This window comes from Emys orbicularis, chromosome 2 (genome assembly GCF_028017835.1).
Source record: "Emys orbicularis isolate rEmyOrb1 chromosome 2, rEmyOrb1.hap1, whole genome shotgun sequence".
Taxonomy (NCBI): Eukaryota; Metazoa; Chordata; order Testudines; family Emydidae; genus Emys; species Emys orbicularis.
This window is the reverse complement of record NC_088684.1, coordinates 268,074,696-268,093,875: the sequence shown is the minus strand read 5'-3', so window position 1 is coordinate 268,093,875 and position 19,180 is coordinate 268,074,696. Positions and strand designations below refer to the sequence as shown.

The window sequence follows — 19,180 nt, the reverse complement described above, 5'->3', positions numbered from 1 at the left end:
TAATGAATTGAAATGTGATCAGTTTTTTAATATTATATATTTTTCATAGAAACTTAATTCAAAGAGAGGCAGGATGCACTGCAGTTATTGTAAGAAGCAAAAATGCATAGCATTTAGGAACTACTCCATTCATAATCCTATTTAGTGAGTTTCTAATGATTCATGGTACTATAAGTGAACACACTAACATCCTTGGGCAGATTGTATTGAGCCTGATTTAGTTTATCATCTATAATCTAAAAGATAAATTCAATTTTTAGAGATGTAGTTTAATAAAAATACTAATGGAATTTAAGTTGGTGGAAAGTACGTAGTATAGGGACTTCTTATGGTACATTTCTTTAGAGAAGTATTTACTAGGCAGAATATATAGTAGTTTCCCACATAACTAAGTACTCTTTAAGTGATCAGGAATTCCAACAACCATGTAAAAGTGTGCAAGCTTTTGCTCACCTGATGAATAGGTACAAAAGGATGAAATTTATGGGCAACAGGTATAGCAGGAGAATAAGTAGAAGCATAGACAGGTTCCTATGGTAGGGGCAAAAGCACAGCAAGAGAATTAGAGGGGGGAAGGAAATGATTTGTCAGACAATGGAGGATAAATCAAGTGATTTGTTAAAAAAAAGATATATATATATATTGCAATATATATATATATATTGCAATTCCAACCCTAATCTTTTAGAAACATTTTCCCTACTGAAAAGTCAGTGCAAGAAAAAGTTTCACATAACAGCATGTTTACCACAGCCATTTCATGCAGTAATTAAACCAATTAGTGACAATATCGCAGCAATTTGATGTGAAACTGAGCTGTACGCACAGGAGAAAAATTTTTCACACTCAGATGTTTTTAATGGTCTCTGCTTTCATGATCCATTAAATTACTGAAGCATGTCTATCGCAACATGGATATTTCCACTGGAAGTGCCCTCAGCCCTTACTGGAATAAGGAACCATGTATCTTCCAGATAAAATCAAGCAAAGTTTTCTAAAACTTGAATACAAATTGGAAAGATGTCTGGGGGGGAAAAACTAACACACAGCACCCAGCAAAAGCGAATTCACTACTTTAGCCAAAGTCTAGAATAACTCCTAACAGTACAGTCAGGCTTACCCAAAGCTGATTAGACACGGTATTATCATCTGTAATTCCTCCTTCTTCCTACATGTTAAAACAAACAGGAAACATTGCACAGAACGTTGGAAACGTGCAATTCATTAGAGAACAGCTCACTCACATTCCAGTGACTAGTGCTTCAGATACAATTAGAACTATGTACATGCACATCCAGTAGATGCTATGTATACATAACTTTCTCTCTTGTTACCAAAACAAGAGACAAATTATTTGTCTGGAGGCACACATGCTTTTTTATTTTATTATTATTATTTTTAAAGGGCTTACCCCATCAGGGTTTTACAAGCATCATCCTCAGAGTAATTCTGAATCATGACAACAGTAAACAAATACTTTTAGCAATGTAACAGATTACAGTATAAGTTTGCAGGAACGTGCTGTGGGAACGAAACATTTCAAACTTGATTCACTGTTTTAAAACTACTGCAGCATAGTTGGGGGGAAAAAATCATACACTAATCCGGGACGCTAAGTTGATTTACACTTAAAATGGCTATGACATAGGAATTTTCATTCCAGTAAAATTTTGTGCTTTTGATGCTAGAAAGCGTTTTGTGTTTTTATTTTTCGTGGGAAACAACCCACCAATCCCCTGAAAACCAATGACCTATTACCCAACCTGATAGACTGATACAACAACATACTAAATCCAATCTGTTAGATCTCTAAATAATTTGGATTCCGTATGTCAAGGCACTTCATCTTTTTATCAGGCTGGGAACTATGCAGACAATCTACTAGTATACAGGGTACTCTATAAATTGTATGAATAGGCTCCACAGTACACATGAAGAACTAAAAATCCTCACATCAAATTTCAACATTAAATAAACATATACAGAATACACTAGGATCGTTTATTTTAAAAAATGTTTATTTTTCTTTTTGTAAACCGTAACTCTTCCAGAGCTTATCAAGCTCCTCCATTTTATCATTTCTTCTCTATATTATTCTTTCATCTGAGGACATGAGGGCAAGTTCTTCTGGAACTGTATGTCTCTTCAAAGTTTTAAACTACACGTAAATTAGTGGAACATTTATAAGCAACTTCATTTCTGGAGTATTGGAAAGATCTGATCTGTAGGCAACTAACTGCCCATTGATAATTTAAGCATTTTGATTAAAATGTATTGACTGTACACAGTGCACCCATTCTAATTTGTGGAATTTGAATCTTACTACCTGCATGGTTTATTTTTTTTAAAGGCTTTTGACAAACTCGACAACTTACATGTTTACACACCATGCGACAATAAACAAGTCCTCTAAAGCAAGGTTAGTAAGTTGTGCCATATGCTCTTTAAAACTACATCCAAGCATGTTAATCAATAAAATTGGACAAATTAGTAGCATTGAGAAAATCCATGCCTTATTCTGAATAAGAACAAGCATGTACCATGAATGTAACTTATTCCCTGCTGTTGAGACAGGATTCTAGTAAGCAAAGACTGTATTCTTTACTAGTTCAAAGCTTAGCAGTCAATACAACTCCTGTACTCTTGCAAATCCAACAATAGACAGACTGCACACTTTTTAAAAGGAGAATGCGAGCTATACCCAACACACAGATGTTTTGTAGAGTGAAGTACTGTTTTGTGGTCTTCCGCAATCAGGACAGTTTTACTGTAACTGCCATTTTGGCTTCAAGGCCAGTTAGTAACAACATTTACAGTAGATTCTAATGGAAGACAGTAAGGTTAAAAGTGATTTCAAAACTTTACCGAGTCAGACAGTATTCTAGGGATCTGTAATACCTTTAGAAACACAAACTACTTCTAGTGAAGCTTTAAAGTTTAAATTGCTTTGTGCACCAGCATCACTGATGTCAGTACAGTTCTAGGAATTATCAAATGCTGCAGTACAAGTAAGACTGCCACAAAGTCAGATTTTTGTACTGTGTCTTCATTCAGGCAGGCTCAGGCTTCATCAGTAGCTTGGTAGGAGTGATAAACCTTCAACATAGCGCCTGCCTATTTTGAGGCTAATACTGTGCAACTCCAGAACACTCAATTTTTCCTGGGGACAAGTTGCTAGTATGATCACATCCAGGCCTAAACACACTTCAAGGCACTTCATACTTATTTTGGCCTGGTGTTGAACTAAGTCCTAGCACTAGGAATGATATGCTCATTGATAGCTGCTGGGGAGCCATCTGCAAGAACGTTATTTTTGGATTTACACTACCTTGGCTACTTTAAGTTCATTGGTGATTTTCTTAAATTGCTTTCATCTGGAGGATGTTACTAGTGTGACCTTAAAGGTGGTGATTTTGTAGACTGAACTGTTACACTGTGAGATCAAATTAAGTCTGCTTTATCGACCATGCAAAGCACTGCATCTTTTAAAAATAGTCTACCGGAGAAAAATACAGCCACGAATGGTTCTTTGATTCTTTTCTTAGTCTTATTGTGCAGGTAACAGATGTTTTAGACACCTTCACTTATGATTCAGGTGCTCGTGGATACACAAAAAAAAGTTATTTCAGTAAGGACAGATTGATCACCAACCCTACCCTTACTCATATACTGCTGGGAATAGGACATATATTCTACTATTGGCTGGGTACCTGCATTGACTAAATAATAAAAACAACATTTTTATTATTAACGAATGAGACAAAAATTCTTGACCCAACTGATAAAGAGCATATTATAAGCAAGACAAAAAAAACACTAGTCTGGAGATTACTGGTGGCCCTGGCTACCCACTAACAGCCAGGACTATATAAGGTACTCATAAAGAGAAGTACTTCATGGGTATTCTAATATTTGTACTTTAACAACTAATCCTTGGTTCCATCAGAACTACTGAAAATGCTTTTCTGTCCATAAAGACAGCAAAAGGCCACCCAAAGATTTAAAAGTTCTTTCTCATTAGAAAATCCCTAAACTTACGATCTTAAAACCATTTTATATTAAATAGCAAGAAATAATCATATAAATTAAATAGTTAAGCTGAAACCTGTTCTTGATTTTGTGAACATGTGAAATCCAAATGTTTCAGAAATTATTTAACCTCCCTCAAAATCTTAAAAGCCCATTTACTTCTTGGTAATCTGCTGATGAAAATAACTCTGCCCAATGCTAAAAATACTAAGGCAGCAGACAGTCAACAAGACAACTTCTCATTTAAGAGCTCTTGTGACAGAGATTTTTTTTTAAAACAAACCCTGAGGCAAGTTAAGGATGTCTGTAATCCTACAAGCTGTAGCTATTAGCCAATGTTAGGCATGCTTGTCTAGTTTGATGCATCTCCAATGCAGTAGTGTTTCAAAAGGAATACTTTTTCCTATCATAGGAAGCTTTACCTTCTTCTTGAACAACTGCTCAGCTTCTTGCAGTTGTGTGTTACGCTCAGTGATGGACACTTTCCCATACTCCTGCTTTTTGTTAAGCCTGCTTTTCCAGCTTTCTTCACCACTCTTCTTCAACAGCGCCAGCCTAAGAAGGAAAAATATGCCAACCATGTAGATTTCAACATTACCCAGGAAAGCTGTCTGCATCATTTCAAGAATGTTTTGGTCAGGAAATTTTTAAGTAAGCCTCTGACTAGGCTTCTAAATGTGTTACCATTAGTTTAGGCACATGAAACTCAAAAAACACGTGTACAGGGCTTGTCTACACGCTGAGTTACTGCATGGCAAACCAAGGTGTGAATCTACAGGATACCAACTTGCCCTACGGACACTGCTACGGTGCAGTGAAATTCCCACAGCACAGCTTAGTACAGTAGAACTACGCTGCACTTCAGGACATTCGCTGTGCTGCAGCAGTGTTTACACAGGACATTAGTGAGTGGCAAACTGACGTGCTGTAGATTCACAGGTTGGCTTGCCATGTAATTGAGCCCAAAGCCTGAAGACAAAATATCAAAGATGTTATTTGGACATTTTGTATTTTACACTTGACAATGTATTAAGGAGATTTTTATGTTCTCTGAAATGCAATAAGGAGGCAAGTTTGTCCAGCAGCCACTCAATTCCCTAGTTTTTCAATCAGTACCTGGCCTAAGACACTGGAAATGTCAAGGTAAGCACCTAGGAAATAGGGAGTGTTTCATATGTATCTTAGTGCTATCACAGTCGCATGTAAGCAATAGTAACTAGTCATATTTCAGCAGTTGCATTTAAGTTTGTCCAGCTTTAAAAGATTCAACTGCTTTGAGAGATATTCCTTAGGCCTTGTCTACACTACAGGGAAAAGTCAATCTAAGCTACGCAATTTGAGTTACGTAAATAGCCTAACTCAAGTCAACATAGCTTAGATCTACTTACCGCGGGGGTCCACACTTCACAATGTCGACGGGAGATGCTCTCCTGTCGACCCCCCCTTACTGTTCTCCATCCAGTGGAGTACAGGAGTTGACGGGAGAGTGATCTGCGGTCGATTTAGCAGGTCTTCACTAGACCCGCTAAATCGACCGCTGATGCATCGATCACTGCGCATCGATCCTCTGTTAAGTGTATACAAGCCCTTACATTTAAAATGGAGAACACCAGCAGAACCAGTTTTCTTTCAAACTACTATATTTATTTGTGAGCAACCACCTCTGGCTGAAGTATGAAGAGGTGCTGACTGTCACTGGAGGGCATAGGGTCTAGCTCTATTCTACTGGAAGGGGAACTGAATAGGGGGATCTCTGAAGACACTAGGGGACAATGAGAAGTAAAAAGGAGGGGAAAATCCCAGATTTCTACCCTAGCTCACCAAAAGTACATTAACGTGAAGTTTGTAGCTTTCAGAAAGTAAGGATTTTATGGGACATTAAAAATATGCCATCAGTTGTGCTTATCCAAGTGCCAGGACTTGCCTTCCCCCCGGCTCCCTTCCTTCAGCACCCACTAAGTAAGTTTGGCTTTACAGATCTTTCACATGAAGGACATGCTGTTACAAATGAGGAATACAGAGGGCTCCTGATCTCTGATCATGTTACAGCAAGTTCAGCAGTTTAAACTTTTATTGTCTAATTTGAACCATAAAATGTGGTGGCTTGTTGGTTTTTAAAATGAGATGATTACTGTTACTCCCCACATCAAACTTGCCTTCCAACTATGCAGGGAAGGAAGGAAAAAGTCTGAGAGTAACTGCATCGAGAGAGGAATCATTCCCACTGAAGTAGAAAACTATGCCACATATTTAGGTGCCTGAAAACGCATTTAGGAACCAAACTTTAGGTTCCTGTTTCTGAAAACCTTGACTTGAGTGTCCAGACTCGAGGGTCCACATTATTATCTGTATGACCACAGCACCTAGGAGATGTAGTCAAGGACACCATCATGCTAGGTGACATAGGACAGTCCTAATGTTTTATTTCAACACAATGTCATTGGGTTTTGACAATGAGCTTATAAACACTCCTATTTCCACACAGATGCTTAAATGTTATCCCATACAGCAGTTTCCTAAATCAAAATGAACAAACTGAAGCCACGTACACATTTCTAAAGGAAAGGCCAACACTTTTTACACACAGATTCTATTGCTAAATTCTCAATATTCTGCTTATTAAAACAGATTGCTCCAGATCAAAAAGCACATGATTACTGTACAGTACAAAATAGTCATAATTTTCTACTGTAATTGTGTTGCAAATAAAAGTAGAACCTGAGAAAATTCATTAAATACACTAGCACAAAAGGTACCTAAAATATGCATTTAGAGTTACTTGCTTCCTTAATTATTTCTTGTCACTCAGTTGGCACTTTTAAAATTAGATTACCATGTTCTCTTTATGGTAACTGTGATTCACCGTTGTCTGCTTTACAAGTCTAGTGTCAGACAGATGAGCTGCATGTTTTCACTTTTAGTCGTTTGACAAGTAAAGAATCTAGTCATTAGCACATATGTAGCTTTTAAAAAACAATCCCAAATAAATGATCCTGTGTACACTATGACCTTATAAAGGAGTATATGCAGAGATCACTTCAAAAAAGAGAAACCTAATTACCGTTCTTTAATTGACAGTGTTTTGCTGGGTGCATCCAGGGTGTCCTCAGTTGTTTCTGTTTTGTTGTCTCCAGCAGCAAACAGCTCACAGGGGTTCTTATAGAATTTTTCCTCTAGTTGTTCAGAAGCCTCCTGCTGTCTATACGATACCACCGTTACTGCCTGTGTTGCCGTCGTGCCAAGTTCAGAAGTAGGCTCAACATGGTCTGCGTATTGAGAAGTGCAGAATTAGCACTTACTGCTGTAACCAAACATTTCTTATATTATTAACCAGGAACCAGCCGATTTGCTATTTATCATTCAGATCATACATTACCTTAACTGGCAAGAATTTTCTAGCTAAATTATTTTACTAGAATTAAGAATTCAAAAAGAACCATTACCCCAGGGGTAGTGTGCTCACTATAAAATCTCAACCTTGCACTGACTAAAAAGGGCTGTAAGGTCCCCTTCATTTGAAGAAAACAGAACTCATGCTCCAGCTCCCATATCAAGAGAAACAACGGGAGGAGAGAGAAGGGACCAAGATGGGAAAGGAAGAGAGAAAACCAAGGAAGTGGAAGAGGCAATGGTAGGCAGGCAGGGGGAACAAGAAAGGGGAGAGAAAATGAATTGTAGGTAAGTGGATATGGAGTGAAAGTGCATATTAGGGCATCTGTAAGAAAAAGAGGGGTTTTACAAAAGAATGCATCAACAAAATAGCTTGGGGGAAAAAATCTCTTTACAACCATGTACAATGGGAAAACCCAGTACTGAAGAACCACCCATTAGGATGATATGGAGTACCTTCCTTTTCTTTTTGAAAACTTGACAGGCACGCTATAGCTCTGAGGTACAAAGGAACAGGAATAATTGCTCCTATTCTAGTGCTCTCTCTTCCCAATACAGTCTGGGAAATTAACTGTGCAGAATGCATGCTGGGTGTGAATAGTAAAGAGGCCCTTCTGGCATTTTTGTTTTCGGAGATGAGTTTCATTTATACTGAAGTTAAAGAACAAATTCAGAGAGAAGACAACACATTAACAATGCAGGGGCCAAATTTTCCCCATTAATAAAACAGAAGCAAATCGATGTAATCTAAGAATCTCCTACAATTCAAACACAATAGTAATTACACAAAATCTGCCTATATTAGAGTGTTATTGATTGCATTGATCATGTGCCAAGAAGCCATTTAAGTAGGGACAGGCAAACTTATTTTATCTAATACTGAATCCACACAAACATCATCGGTTTAAAAGTTCTACTACTTTGAATACGACTGGTTTTACATATCACTTTGAAGAGACAAGAGGAGAGGGGCAAGAGAAAATGTAAGAAGTTATGTTTGCATATTGTACTTTGTATACATAAAGGGGAAATTTAGAAAAAGATTTGTCAAGGTGGAAAACTGTTTCTGTCCTTGTCTCATTTAAATTAAGATAGTTAAAAGCAACATTTTTCTTCTGCATAGTACAGTTTCAAAGTTGTATTAACTCTATGCTCAGTTGTAAACTTTTGAAAGAACAACCATAACGTTTTGTTCAGAGTGATGAACATTTCAGAGTTAGGAACAACCTTCATTCCCAAGATGTTCATAACGCTGAGGTTCTACTGTATGTACAGATATTGAACATAAGTCACCATTTTGGGATTGCTTAGCTGTTTGCTGGGGGTGGGGTGGAAGGGGTTCTACCCCCAATACAAAGCACTATTTTTTCCTCACTAAGAGAAAGCCTTATTTGATTACTAAAATCACCTCTGAAGACCAATGAGTTTTAAAAGTTTTTTTTTTTTTTTTTTTTTTTTTTTTTTTTTTAAAGAAAAGGGGGCGTGGGTGCTGAAACTAAAGAAACCCAGATGGTTGCCAAAACCTCAAACTCCACAATATTTGTTCATCACTTTTTTTTAAAAAGGCTTAAAGATAAACAACTAATTTTCTATTTTGGTAAATGATCACACTGGGAGGCTAGAAAAAGCTCCAGGTTATGTCAGACATCCACAATGAAAGCAACTATTTACTGTACCTCTCAGCAAGGTCTTGCTTTTCAAGACACTCTCCAACTCCATCTTTTCCTCCAAGAACAGTCCTTCTTTGACTTCCTGTTTACCCTGCAGGACAGTATCAAAAACAAATTCCTTCTGTTCCGCAGGCTGTAAAAGTCCTTGTTGGGTAAACAATTCCATACTGCTCTTTCTTGGGAAAGTGTATTTTGTCTCTTTGTGGTAGTCCTCTGTTTTACTAAGAACAGGATGTGTGGTTACTTCTTCAAAAGAACTGTACTTTTTGACATCATTATCTTCATATGCTAAGAATCTGTTTGTCTCTCCCTCTTCATGCTCCCTCGATGCTCGTTTGCTTTCCATTACTTCCACTGACGGCTGCCAATGTTCTGATTTCAGTATGCCTTTTACTGGAGTGTCTGCATTTTCTACTGAAGAGTGGACTCTCAAATCTGGTTTACTGGTAGCACTTACAGTTTCATCAACTGTTGACTTCGCACGCAGATCCCCAGCATACATTGGAGAAATCACAGACGCCATAGTTGACACTGATGTTACAACAGTAGGTGACAAGGGAGTAATTTTTCCACTTTCATTTTGTACCTATACATAATAAAACCATTACTGAAAAAGGTGTGACCTAAACAAAGCTCGAATAGTAATTCACAAGTACAGGTTTATAAGCAGCTTATAAATTCTTAAGGGCAAGGAATGTGTGCCTGTGCAAGTGTATGGTTCTATCTAAATATATAGTGGGAACAGATGATGAAGGCATGAATCGTGTCCTTACAATTTGGCTTGGGGACATAATACATAATAGCACGTAAACAAGAAACAACTCCATCGGTGATCAAAATGCTAGCATCTTCAGTAGCATGCTGTTTCTCTTCCCCTCATAATTGAGGAAAAAACACACGTCTTTCTCCATGCAAGTGACCACAAGACACTGACATGAGACCATTATTGGAAAACATTTGGAACATCAAAGTTTGCCTTTTGTTAGTCCCCTGTGCTACAAATCAGTGTGTTTGCATCTTCAGTAATATAAAGGTTGAACCCTCCTTCCCCCCCTTGCAAATACTTAATTTGTTCTGAAAACTGTTACATGACTTGGCCTTTATAACATGGCATGTTCTCGATCTTTTCTATCATCTAGTTTGTTATACTATTGTTTGAGAGACTAAACATTCCATGTGAAACTGAAATAAAAGGGCTTAATTGTGTCTGCCCAGAAGAGAATAAAGCTGCACAGGAGTTGACACAAGTCACTTTTATATGAAGGACATTAGTCATTTCAGGTCCGGCACTAGACCTATTAAGTGTACAGTATGCAAAGGGAGTTGTCTGGCTCCACGCAGAAGGAAGAAACTGCCTTTAAAAATGTAAAATGCTTGAGCAAATTCCATAACGCCACAGAAGAAGTGGAACCCTGAGTGAGATGATTTTAGATTAAACCAGGGGTAGGCAACCTATGGCATGCGTGCCGAAGGCGGCACGCAAGCTGATTTTCAGTGGCATTCACACTACCCAGGTCCTGGCCACCAGTCTGGGGGCTCTGCATTTTAATTTAATTTTAAATGAAGCTTCTTAAACATTTTAAAAACCTTATTTACTTTACATACAACAATAGTTTAGTTATATATTATAGACTTATAGAAAGAGACCTTCTAAAAACGTTAAAATGTATTACTGGCACGCCACTTCTGAAAGGTTGCCGACCCCTGGATTAAACCAAAATGGAAAGCAAAGCTGATGTCACTGAACTTTCTCGGAGACTCCCAGAGACAGGAAGAGGTTCACAGGTTCTCAAAAGCCAAACTATGCAGCGAGTCACCAGATATAGAGGTTGAGGAGAACAACAACAAGACGGGGCTTTAAGCTTTAATTGGTAGATCTTAACTACTTTGTAATTAGGTTCTCTTATGCAGCAGATTTTATTTTAGCTCCTTTTTTAGTAATGCATATGCAGCGCTTATTTTGCACAATCTTCTCTGTTGTGTGTTTTGCCCTAGTACAACTAAATCCTACTCCCCCCCCCCATCTACACAGTTCACTACTGGCTCATCTGTTCAAAAGGTATTTACACCATAGTGTGTTCATTACAGGTAAATGTGTTAGTCCTCCTTAGCTGGGATAAAGATGAGACCAAAGATCACAGCCCCAATGCCTAAAGAGTTTCCATGTTTTAAGATCAAGTTCAGCAAGCAAAAAGTTTTGCAGATTATAATACACGGCCATCACAGACTTCCCTCCCACATGCTCCAGTCCCATTTCTATTCCTCAGATTCCCACACCATCACTGTCAGCAAAGGTGTCAGGCGGCTCTGTGTTCACATGGTGGGTCTATAACATGAACGGAAGTGGAATTCAAGCACGCAGCAGGGAAGTCTGACAGCCTGTTTTAAAAGCTCTCAAATTTTTGCGGTTAGTGAAAGTGTGGATAAATGAGTGAACATGGCCATTTTGTGAAGTGAGAAAAGGGGGCGTGATCAGTGAGGAAAGGGTGTAGACTTCTTAACAATCACCATGGTGTCCAAGAATCAAGAACAAGCACCTTATTTAAACTCAAATTGATGTAAAATACCTAGAAATGTACCTTGCACCCTTGAGTAGCCTGACACCTTCAAGTGATTTCATTCTCAATGTGGTAATACTAAGCGGGTGACGTTTCTGCTGCCCTTCCTGCTAGCCTTCCTGGACTGCAGTGTGGCCATTCTGTACTCAAACCTCTGCAGTAAAGGGAGTTCCTCTGCAATTCAGTGGCTGGTATAAGGTCCAAGGCAGAAAATGTCCATTGCACAGCAGACAAACACCACTGCACAAATCACCTCAGTACACAGTTTAATTTGCCATTGCAGGGATGATCAGAGTTGATGAACACTCTGCCTTTGAAGATCTTATCAACATCTCCATATAGAGAAAAAATGCAGAAACCACCAAGAATAGTGTCCCAACAAATAAGAGGAACACACACTGGCTGCAAAGGAGTGTAGAAAACATTAATAAAGAAATGTGCATAAACAAGGGGTCCAACGAGCTCTCAACAAATTTTAGGCACATTGTGCTTCAGGGTTTGCTTCACTTCAGCCTGGAAAATTGTTCTGACATGATGGGCTTAGTCTAATAGAACATCTTTTCTTGTTTGCACTATGAAAGGTACAACAATGTATGAATTTTCAGGCCAGCAAGAGCTGCTATTCTTAAATTGCCAGTTAAAAGAATACAACTAGATTAAGAGTTTACAGGATGTTATTCCCTTGTGCCAGGAGCTTGCTTCCTGACAAGCTTTTTCCTGTAAGCAGAAGTACATGTTGTCAGTACCTCTGTTGTCAGTCATAGCTGACCTCTGCTCACAACTATTAAGGAAGCTCACATTGAAATTGAACTTTGCCTGTTTTATGGTGAAAAGTTAAAGTTGGAAGTACCTGCTCAACTTCTCCAAGCGTGACGGGCTGTGTCTGGTAACGAGCATTCATTCTCCTATGTCTAATGTCCCCTCTGCTCCGTGTAGAGATGGTCTTCGATACTGGTTGAGCCAATTTATTAAACAAGGCCATCTTTTCTGCTAAGCTTAGGGTGGAGGAGTCTGGCTCGCCAGACTGATCTTGCTCGACTGCTTCTTTGATTTCTTCTTTAGCTAAAGTCTTTTGGTGCGCTGATGCCTGTAAACTGAGACAGTAGAACTAAAAATTAATTAAAAAAACTCTTTGTAGGAATTTATGGTTTAATATTTTAACTTGATATAAAGCCAAGAGAACTGCACACAAAGCATAACAGCCAATATAAAACAGTGTGTAAAACACTGGCATCACGCATTTTGATTAAACAGCTGCAGACTTAAAAAAATTAAGAGTTAATTTCTTTATAGATTGGCTGGGGCAAAACATCTTGTTTAAAGGCAACACAAGAGTTGCAGTTTACACTTCAAAAAGTATACTTATTTCACTGAAGATTATAGGTTACCTTTATACAACTAGATAGGACTGCAATTTCTGCACACTTAGAATTTGAGCTAATATAGATCTCTAGAACTCTGCTTTGGTAATTTTGAGTGGAATTATGTATAGTAATTTTGAAGTCCATTGCAGTACTTTAATGGCAATTTGATCAACATTGACAGCATATAGGTTTATGTTTGTTCATATAGGCATAATTGTACTCGTCTCTGTATACCTCATTTCACTGAAACTAGTTACAGATCAAAGTTCTAAAGTGCTTTGATATTTAATTATTTTTCTATAATGTATTCTGTAAATACAGCTTGCTGTATTTACAGAATACAAGAAAAATCATTCTATGAACTAAATGCAATTATAGCAAACAGGAATTTATGCTTACACCTATAGATGGTGCAATTTCTTATCCTTCCATTAATTCTGCAAGCTAAAAATATATATTGAGAAAGACAAATAGGGATGTACTACTTGTGAAATCAGACACCACTAGCTTTGGTATTTTCATTTTAGAGACACAATGCACTTAAAAAAAAAAATTAAAAAGCAAGGAGGGGTTTTGCTAGGATTTCAACATGCAAGTTCATGTCTTCCATATAGGAAACATGTATGCTCTAGAACAAATAGTTAACTGTGGTTAGAAAGTTCCTAAGTCAAATGCTTAACAAGCAAAAAGATTTAACGTTTTACCATGCAGAAAACTAAATGAAGTTACATGTATCTTTAAAACATTCTTAAAATAAATGTCATTGACTTGTTTGACACATTGATAAGGCATTCAAGGATTGTAAGATGCATCTGCTATCTAGGACCCTTGTGCTCCATGTAGCATGCAGGTTTCCCCCCCGCCCCCAGTACCTGGTAGGTTGTACAGTGCTCTTAACTACAGTGGGACTAGGTATTCTTGTCACTACAGTGTGGGTATTCACAGTACGTGAAGCAGGGGTAGGTTCACTTTAAAAAGAATTGCCAAGGGAGGGAAAATTCACAAGGAGAGAGAAGAAAAAAGCATTAAGAAAAGCATTGTATGAAGTGTTAACAGAAAAGACAATATCAAACAGCAATGTTTAACAACTACAAGTTATCTGCTGTGATCTTTTGCAAAATAATGCCAGGAACTAAAACCTTAAGACACAGATTCTCTCTCTAGAGTTTGCTGGTTTCTCACAAGATAAACCAGTTTTCAAATTCTAGTAATTAGCTATGTGCATGTATTCTTTTCTGACAACTGGCTTGCTCTTGCATTTTTCAGAGGGGTTACAGGATGCGTGAATAGAGAGGATAAGAAATTTATTTTCAAAACATACATGCGAGATTTATTGAGTTTGCAGGTTTTCTCCAATACAAATATGCTCCATAATATATTGTGTGGACCTCCTCAAGGCAGAAATCTGTTTCACTTGGCTTACAAACCAATGTTGTAATTAATTTCGCCCCTCAAATATATTACTTCTCAAGCCTTTCGCCAGATTATAGTTCATGCGTTTTATGCTGCTCTGCAACCCCTGCCCCCCAAAACAATCTCTATGTGGCCACTCCCCATACGTTTCTCAAGGAAGTTGGTTCCTAACAACCTTTTTCCTGACTACCAAGCTGTAAACACCACATGTATGAAATTTAATCTCTGAACTAATGCCAAGGCTAACACATAAATGGAACTTACGTAGCCGCAATGACCACCTCTTCGGTAGTAACTGGTTGGGTGCGTGACCTATCCTGCATACGCCGCAATCTTCTCTCTATTGCTGAATTTCTTGAACGTGGTTTAGGAATATTTTTTCCTTCAAATGATTTTTCCATTTCCTAGGATCAGATACATGTCAGTATCAATAACTCAGAGGAAGAAATTACTGAAGCAAATGTTTGTTTGGCTTTCCTTGATGCCAGGTGTCAAGTTTTTTGGATGGACTTCTCTGAATTGGCAGTAAGCTGTACTATGACAACCAGTACCATGAGATAAAAATACATACACCAGATTACATATGGTGTCCTGAGAACTATGTAAACAATATGTCTAGCACTCATAAGGGGAGAACAGGGCATTGACCTGTATTGGGATACGAATGCTAATACGGCTACAGATTAAGCATACTAAGGTAGCATTATGGGTTTTGACGTTACCCTTCTGCAAAAATATTTCTGTTGAGAAAACATGACATTTACCCTGAAAAGCAGCCTCTTTGCAGCAACACTCAGCTTGGCTCGTTCATCCAGTTTTTCTTCATCTACAGAAATCAAACAACATGATATAGCAGGAATCTGAAATGTTACACTCTAAATGTGAGTGTTTCAGAGACCAAGTCAAGAAATCCTTTTAACTTCAAGAACAAGCTTTTTTAATAGCATTGGAATCACCAAAAGAATGACCAACAGTAAAATGTAAGAGCAAGTTAGTGTCTGTTTAGCTCAACAAAAGTAATGTGACCATGCATATGCATGAATTAGTGTAAAATTGACTTTTAAAATCAGAATCATTCTTAGGTGCAGCATATTATAACATGATTTAAGAATGGAAAATGATTTTTCTTCTGGACAGTTACTTTATGTACTAGCATTAATTTGATATGTCATTCCAATAAGCGTATAAAATAAAATCATATTGGCTCATGTTTAGATTTTGTATTAAGCCCTGGTCAAGCATCAGGAGAACACTGCTAGACAGAAGGACCAGTAATCATTTTAAGGCTCAATATCTCACCTCACTGTGGCCTAGAAACAAATGCTTTATACTAGGGCTGTCGATTAATCACATCACAGTTAACTCACGCGATTAACTCAAAAAACTAAATCGCGATTAAAAAACTGAATCGCAATTAATTGCGCTGTTAAACAATAGAATACTAATTGAAACGTATTAAATATCTTTGGATATTTTTCTATTTTTCAAATATATTGATTGCTATTACAGCATGGAACACAAAGTGTACAGTGCTCACTTTATATTATTTTTGATTCAAATATGTGCACTGTAAAAATGATAAACAAAAGAAATAGTATTTTTCAATGTACCTCATACAAGTACTGTAGTGCAATCTCTTTATCATGAGAGTGTAACTTACAAATATAGACTTTTTAAATTACATAACTGCACTCAAAAACAAAACAATGTAAAACTTTAGAGCCTACAAGTCCACTCAGTCCTACTTCTTGTTCAGCCAATCGCAAAGACAAACAAGTTTGTTTACATCTATGGGAGATAATGCTGCCTGATTCTTATTTACAATGTCACCTGAGAACAGCATTCGCATGGCACTTTTGTAGTCAGCGTTGCAAGGTATTTATGTGCCAGATATGCTAAACATTCATATGCCCCTTCATGCTTCTGCCACCATTCCAGAGGACATGCTTCCATGCTGATAACACATTATTTTTTTAATGAGCATCAATTAAATTTGTGACTGAACTTGTTGGGGGAGAATTGTACGTCTCCTGTTCTGTTTTACCCACATTCTGTCATATGTTTCATGTTATAGCAGTCTCAGATGATGACATAGCACATGTTTGTTTTATGAACACTTTCACTGCAGATTTGACAAAATGTAAAGAAGGTACCAATGTGAGATTTCTAAAAATATCTACAGCACTTGACGCAAGGTTTAAGAACCTGAAGTGCCGTCCAAAATCTGAGTGGGACAGGGTGTGGAGCTTTCAGAAGTCTTAAAAGAGCAACACTCCAATGTGGAAACTAAAGAACCCGAACCACTAAAAATGAAAATCAACCCTCTGCTGGTGGAATCTGAAGCAGATGATGAAAGTGAACATGCATCAGTCCACACTGCTTTAGATCGTTATCGAGCAGAACCCATCATCAGCATTTACACATGTCCTCTGGAATAGTGTTTGAAGCATGAAGGGACATATGAATCTTTAGTGCATCTGGCACGTAAATATCTTGCGACACTGTCTACAACAGTGTCATGGGAACACCTGTTCTCAGTTTCAGGTGACATCATAAACAAGAAACGGGCAGCAGCATCTCCTGCAAATGGTAACCAAACTTGTTTGTCTGAGTGATTGGCTGAAGTAGGATCGAGTGGATGTGTAGGCTCTAAAGTTTTACGTTGTTTTATTTTTGAATATAGTTTGGTTTTGTACATAATTATACATTTGTAAGTTCAACTTTCAAGAGACCGCATTACAGTACTTGTAGGTGAATTGAAAAATATTATTTCTTTTGTTTTTTACAGTGCAAATATTTGTAATTAAAAATAAATATAAAGTGAGCACTATACACTTTATATTCTATGTTGTAATTGAAAGCAATATATTTGAAAATGTAGAAAACATCAAAAAATATTTAAATAAATGGTATTCTATTAATCTTTTTAATTGCATGCATAATTGTGATTAATTTTTTTAATCGCTTGACAGACCTACTTTATGCCAATACCACCGTATAACCTGTTCCATATCAGACCTTAAGACTAAGACATTCTGATTATTATCTTGCTTCCTGCTTCAAAAAGTTCAGCTGGTATGCTTAGCAGATACCATTGTCCACCTCCAGCTCTGAAAACCTGTGCTATATGCATCTTGAAAGCTGCAGGGAATATCAGCTTTCAAATAGCATAAGACATCTGTCATGGATCCATAGGATCGGTGCTATGGCCCCAGCTTTGGAACAGTCTCTAGGAGGAACCCCTTCGGTGTGCCAGACACCCTAGGGATCTCACACTTCCTCCAGGGTAAGCCACATGGCTTCATCATCTCCTTAGACTGGATCTCTGGGCCTTCAGCACTCCTGCTTCACACCGTGATCGCCCTTCAGTGAGTCCAACTGAAACAGACCCCTGATGGAGACCTGTACAATCTTCATGGATTAATGCACCTTGCCAAGCATTTGCAGACACACCCGCACTGTGTTGTCAAAACAGTAGGATTTATTTGTTACTGGAACACAGCATAGGAAGTCCTTGAGGTAGCAGAGAGAAATGGTTAAAGCATAGACCATTCTGGTTAGCCCAGAGCCCAGCCAAGTTGTAGTGAACTACTTGGTTCAAGCTCCGTCTGTCTACCTCCATCTAATTTTCTTCATCAAACTCCCGGTGGGAGCCCCAACTCCTTCCAGCAATGAAATCTTATTCCCCACCTCAAACCTCTCTAGTCCTTTGTTCTCAAACTGGGGAAATACTGTTCAGCCTCCATGAGGAGAGGTGAGAAGTCCATATCCCTCTAGGTCATTGGTTGCTAAGTGTCAATGTCCAGGCAATTGGATTTCCTATGGTCTTCTCCTATTGTCTGCTCCACTGATATGGGGCCTAGGGCCCAGACAGTTAGATGCTATTAACCCGTATCTTAGCCTCCCCCAAGCGCAAACAGATATGTTCTACCCACACAGGCGCCGACTTTCCGAAGTGGCGAGGGGTGCTCGATCCCTGGCTCTGCCCCAAGATCCGCCCCCACTCCAACCCTTTCCCAGAGGCCCCACCTCTTCCAGACCCCTCCCTCGAGCTCCTCCCCCTTCCCACCCAGCCTCCTGTACTCTGCAAAACAGCTGATTGCGCCGGGCAGGAGGCATGGGGAGGGAGGAGGAGGCACTTATCCGCGGGGCCCACCGGCGGGCAGTAGGCACTGGGGGGGTTGGGGGAAGCTGATAGGGGGGCTGCCGGTGGGTGCTCAGCACCCACCATTTTTTCCCCGTGGGTGCCCCAGAGCACCCACGGAGTCAGTGCCTATGAACAGGACAGCATATAGGGGAAACTGAAGCACAAACGGGACTCAAAATTATAATAAAATATTCCAACTTTATCACACCACCAAACTCTTACATTTAGCCATTCATGAGATTAGACATGAAACTAGCTTCTTAATTTGTGTCAGTCAGAATTGAAGTATGTGTATGGGGCAAAGATTAGCAAAACGGTAGTCAAAATTATGCAGCTTTAAGATCCAATAGCTTGCAATTTTCTTGGCTAGAACATTTTGTTAGACCAGTGCAAGTGTTTCCATCAGCAGTAAAGCTTTTCCAAGCACTGGTCCCAGACCACTGGTTTGAAGTAATAGATTTTTATTCCTGGTATAAACTCATCTGTATTTTTGGTCAGATACAACTGATTACATAAAGAAAAAAGTAGTTTGGCTTAATTTCTTTTTTGTAATATAGTGTTCATTAGGAAGTTGCAGAAGCAACTTTTTGGGCTTAACACTGAATGGCA

The 19,180-nt window shown here is 38.5% G+C and overlaps 1 protein-coding gene across 1 annotated transcript in view; it reads right to left on the bottom strand.

The window, feature by feature from the left end:
• Nucleotides 1-19,180, bottom strand: part of SVIL (supervillin) — an 84,404-nt gene that overhangs the window by 44,992 nt on the left and 20,232 nt on the right. The window contains exons 9-15 of the mRNA XM_065400142.1: nt 15,189-15,250; nt 14,689-14,828; nt 13,884-13,979; nt 12,498-12,741; nt 9,096-9,675; nt 7,091-7,295; nt 4,452-4,584 (exon numbers count right to left, since the gene is read on the bottom strand). Coding sequence (XP_065256214.1) covers nt 4,452-4,584; nt 7,091-7,295; nt 9,096-9,675; nt 12,498-12,741; nt 13,884-13,979; nt 14,689-14,828; nt 15,189-15,250 — 1,460 coding nt within the window. The remainder of the gene's footprint in view (nt 1-4,451; nt 4,585-7,090; nt 7,296-9,095; nt 9,676-12,497; nt 12,742-13,883; nt 13,980-14,688; nt 14,829-15,188; nt 15,251-19,180) is intronic.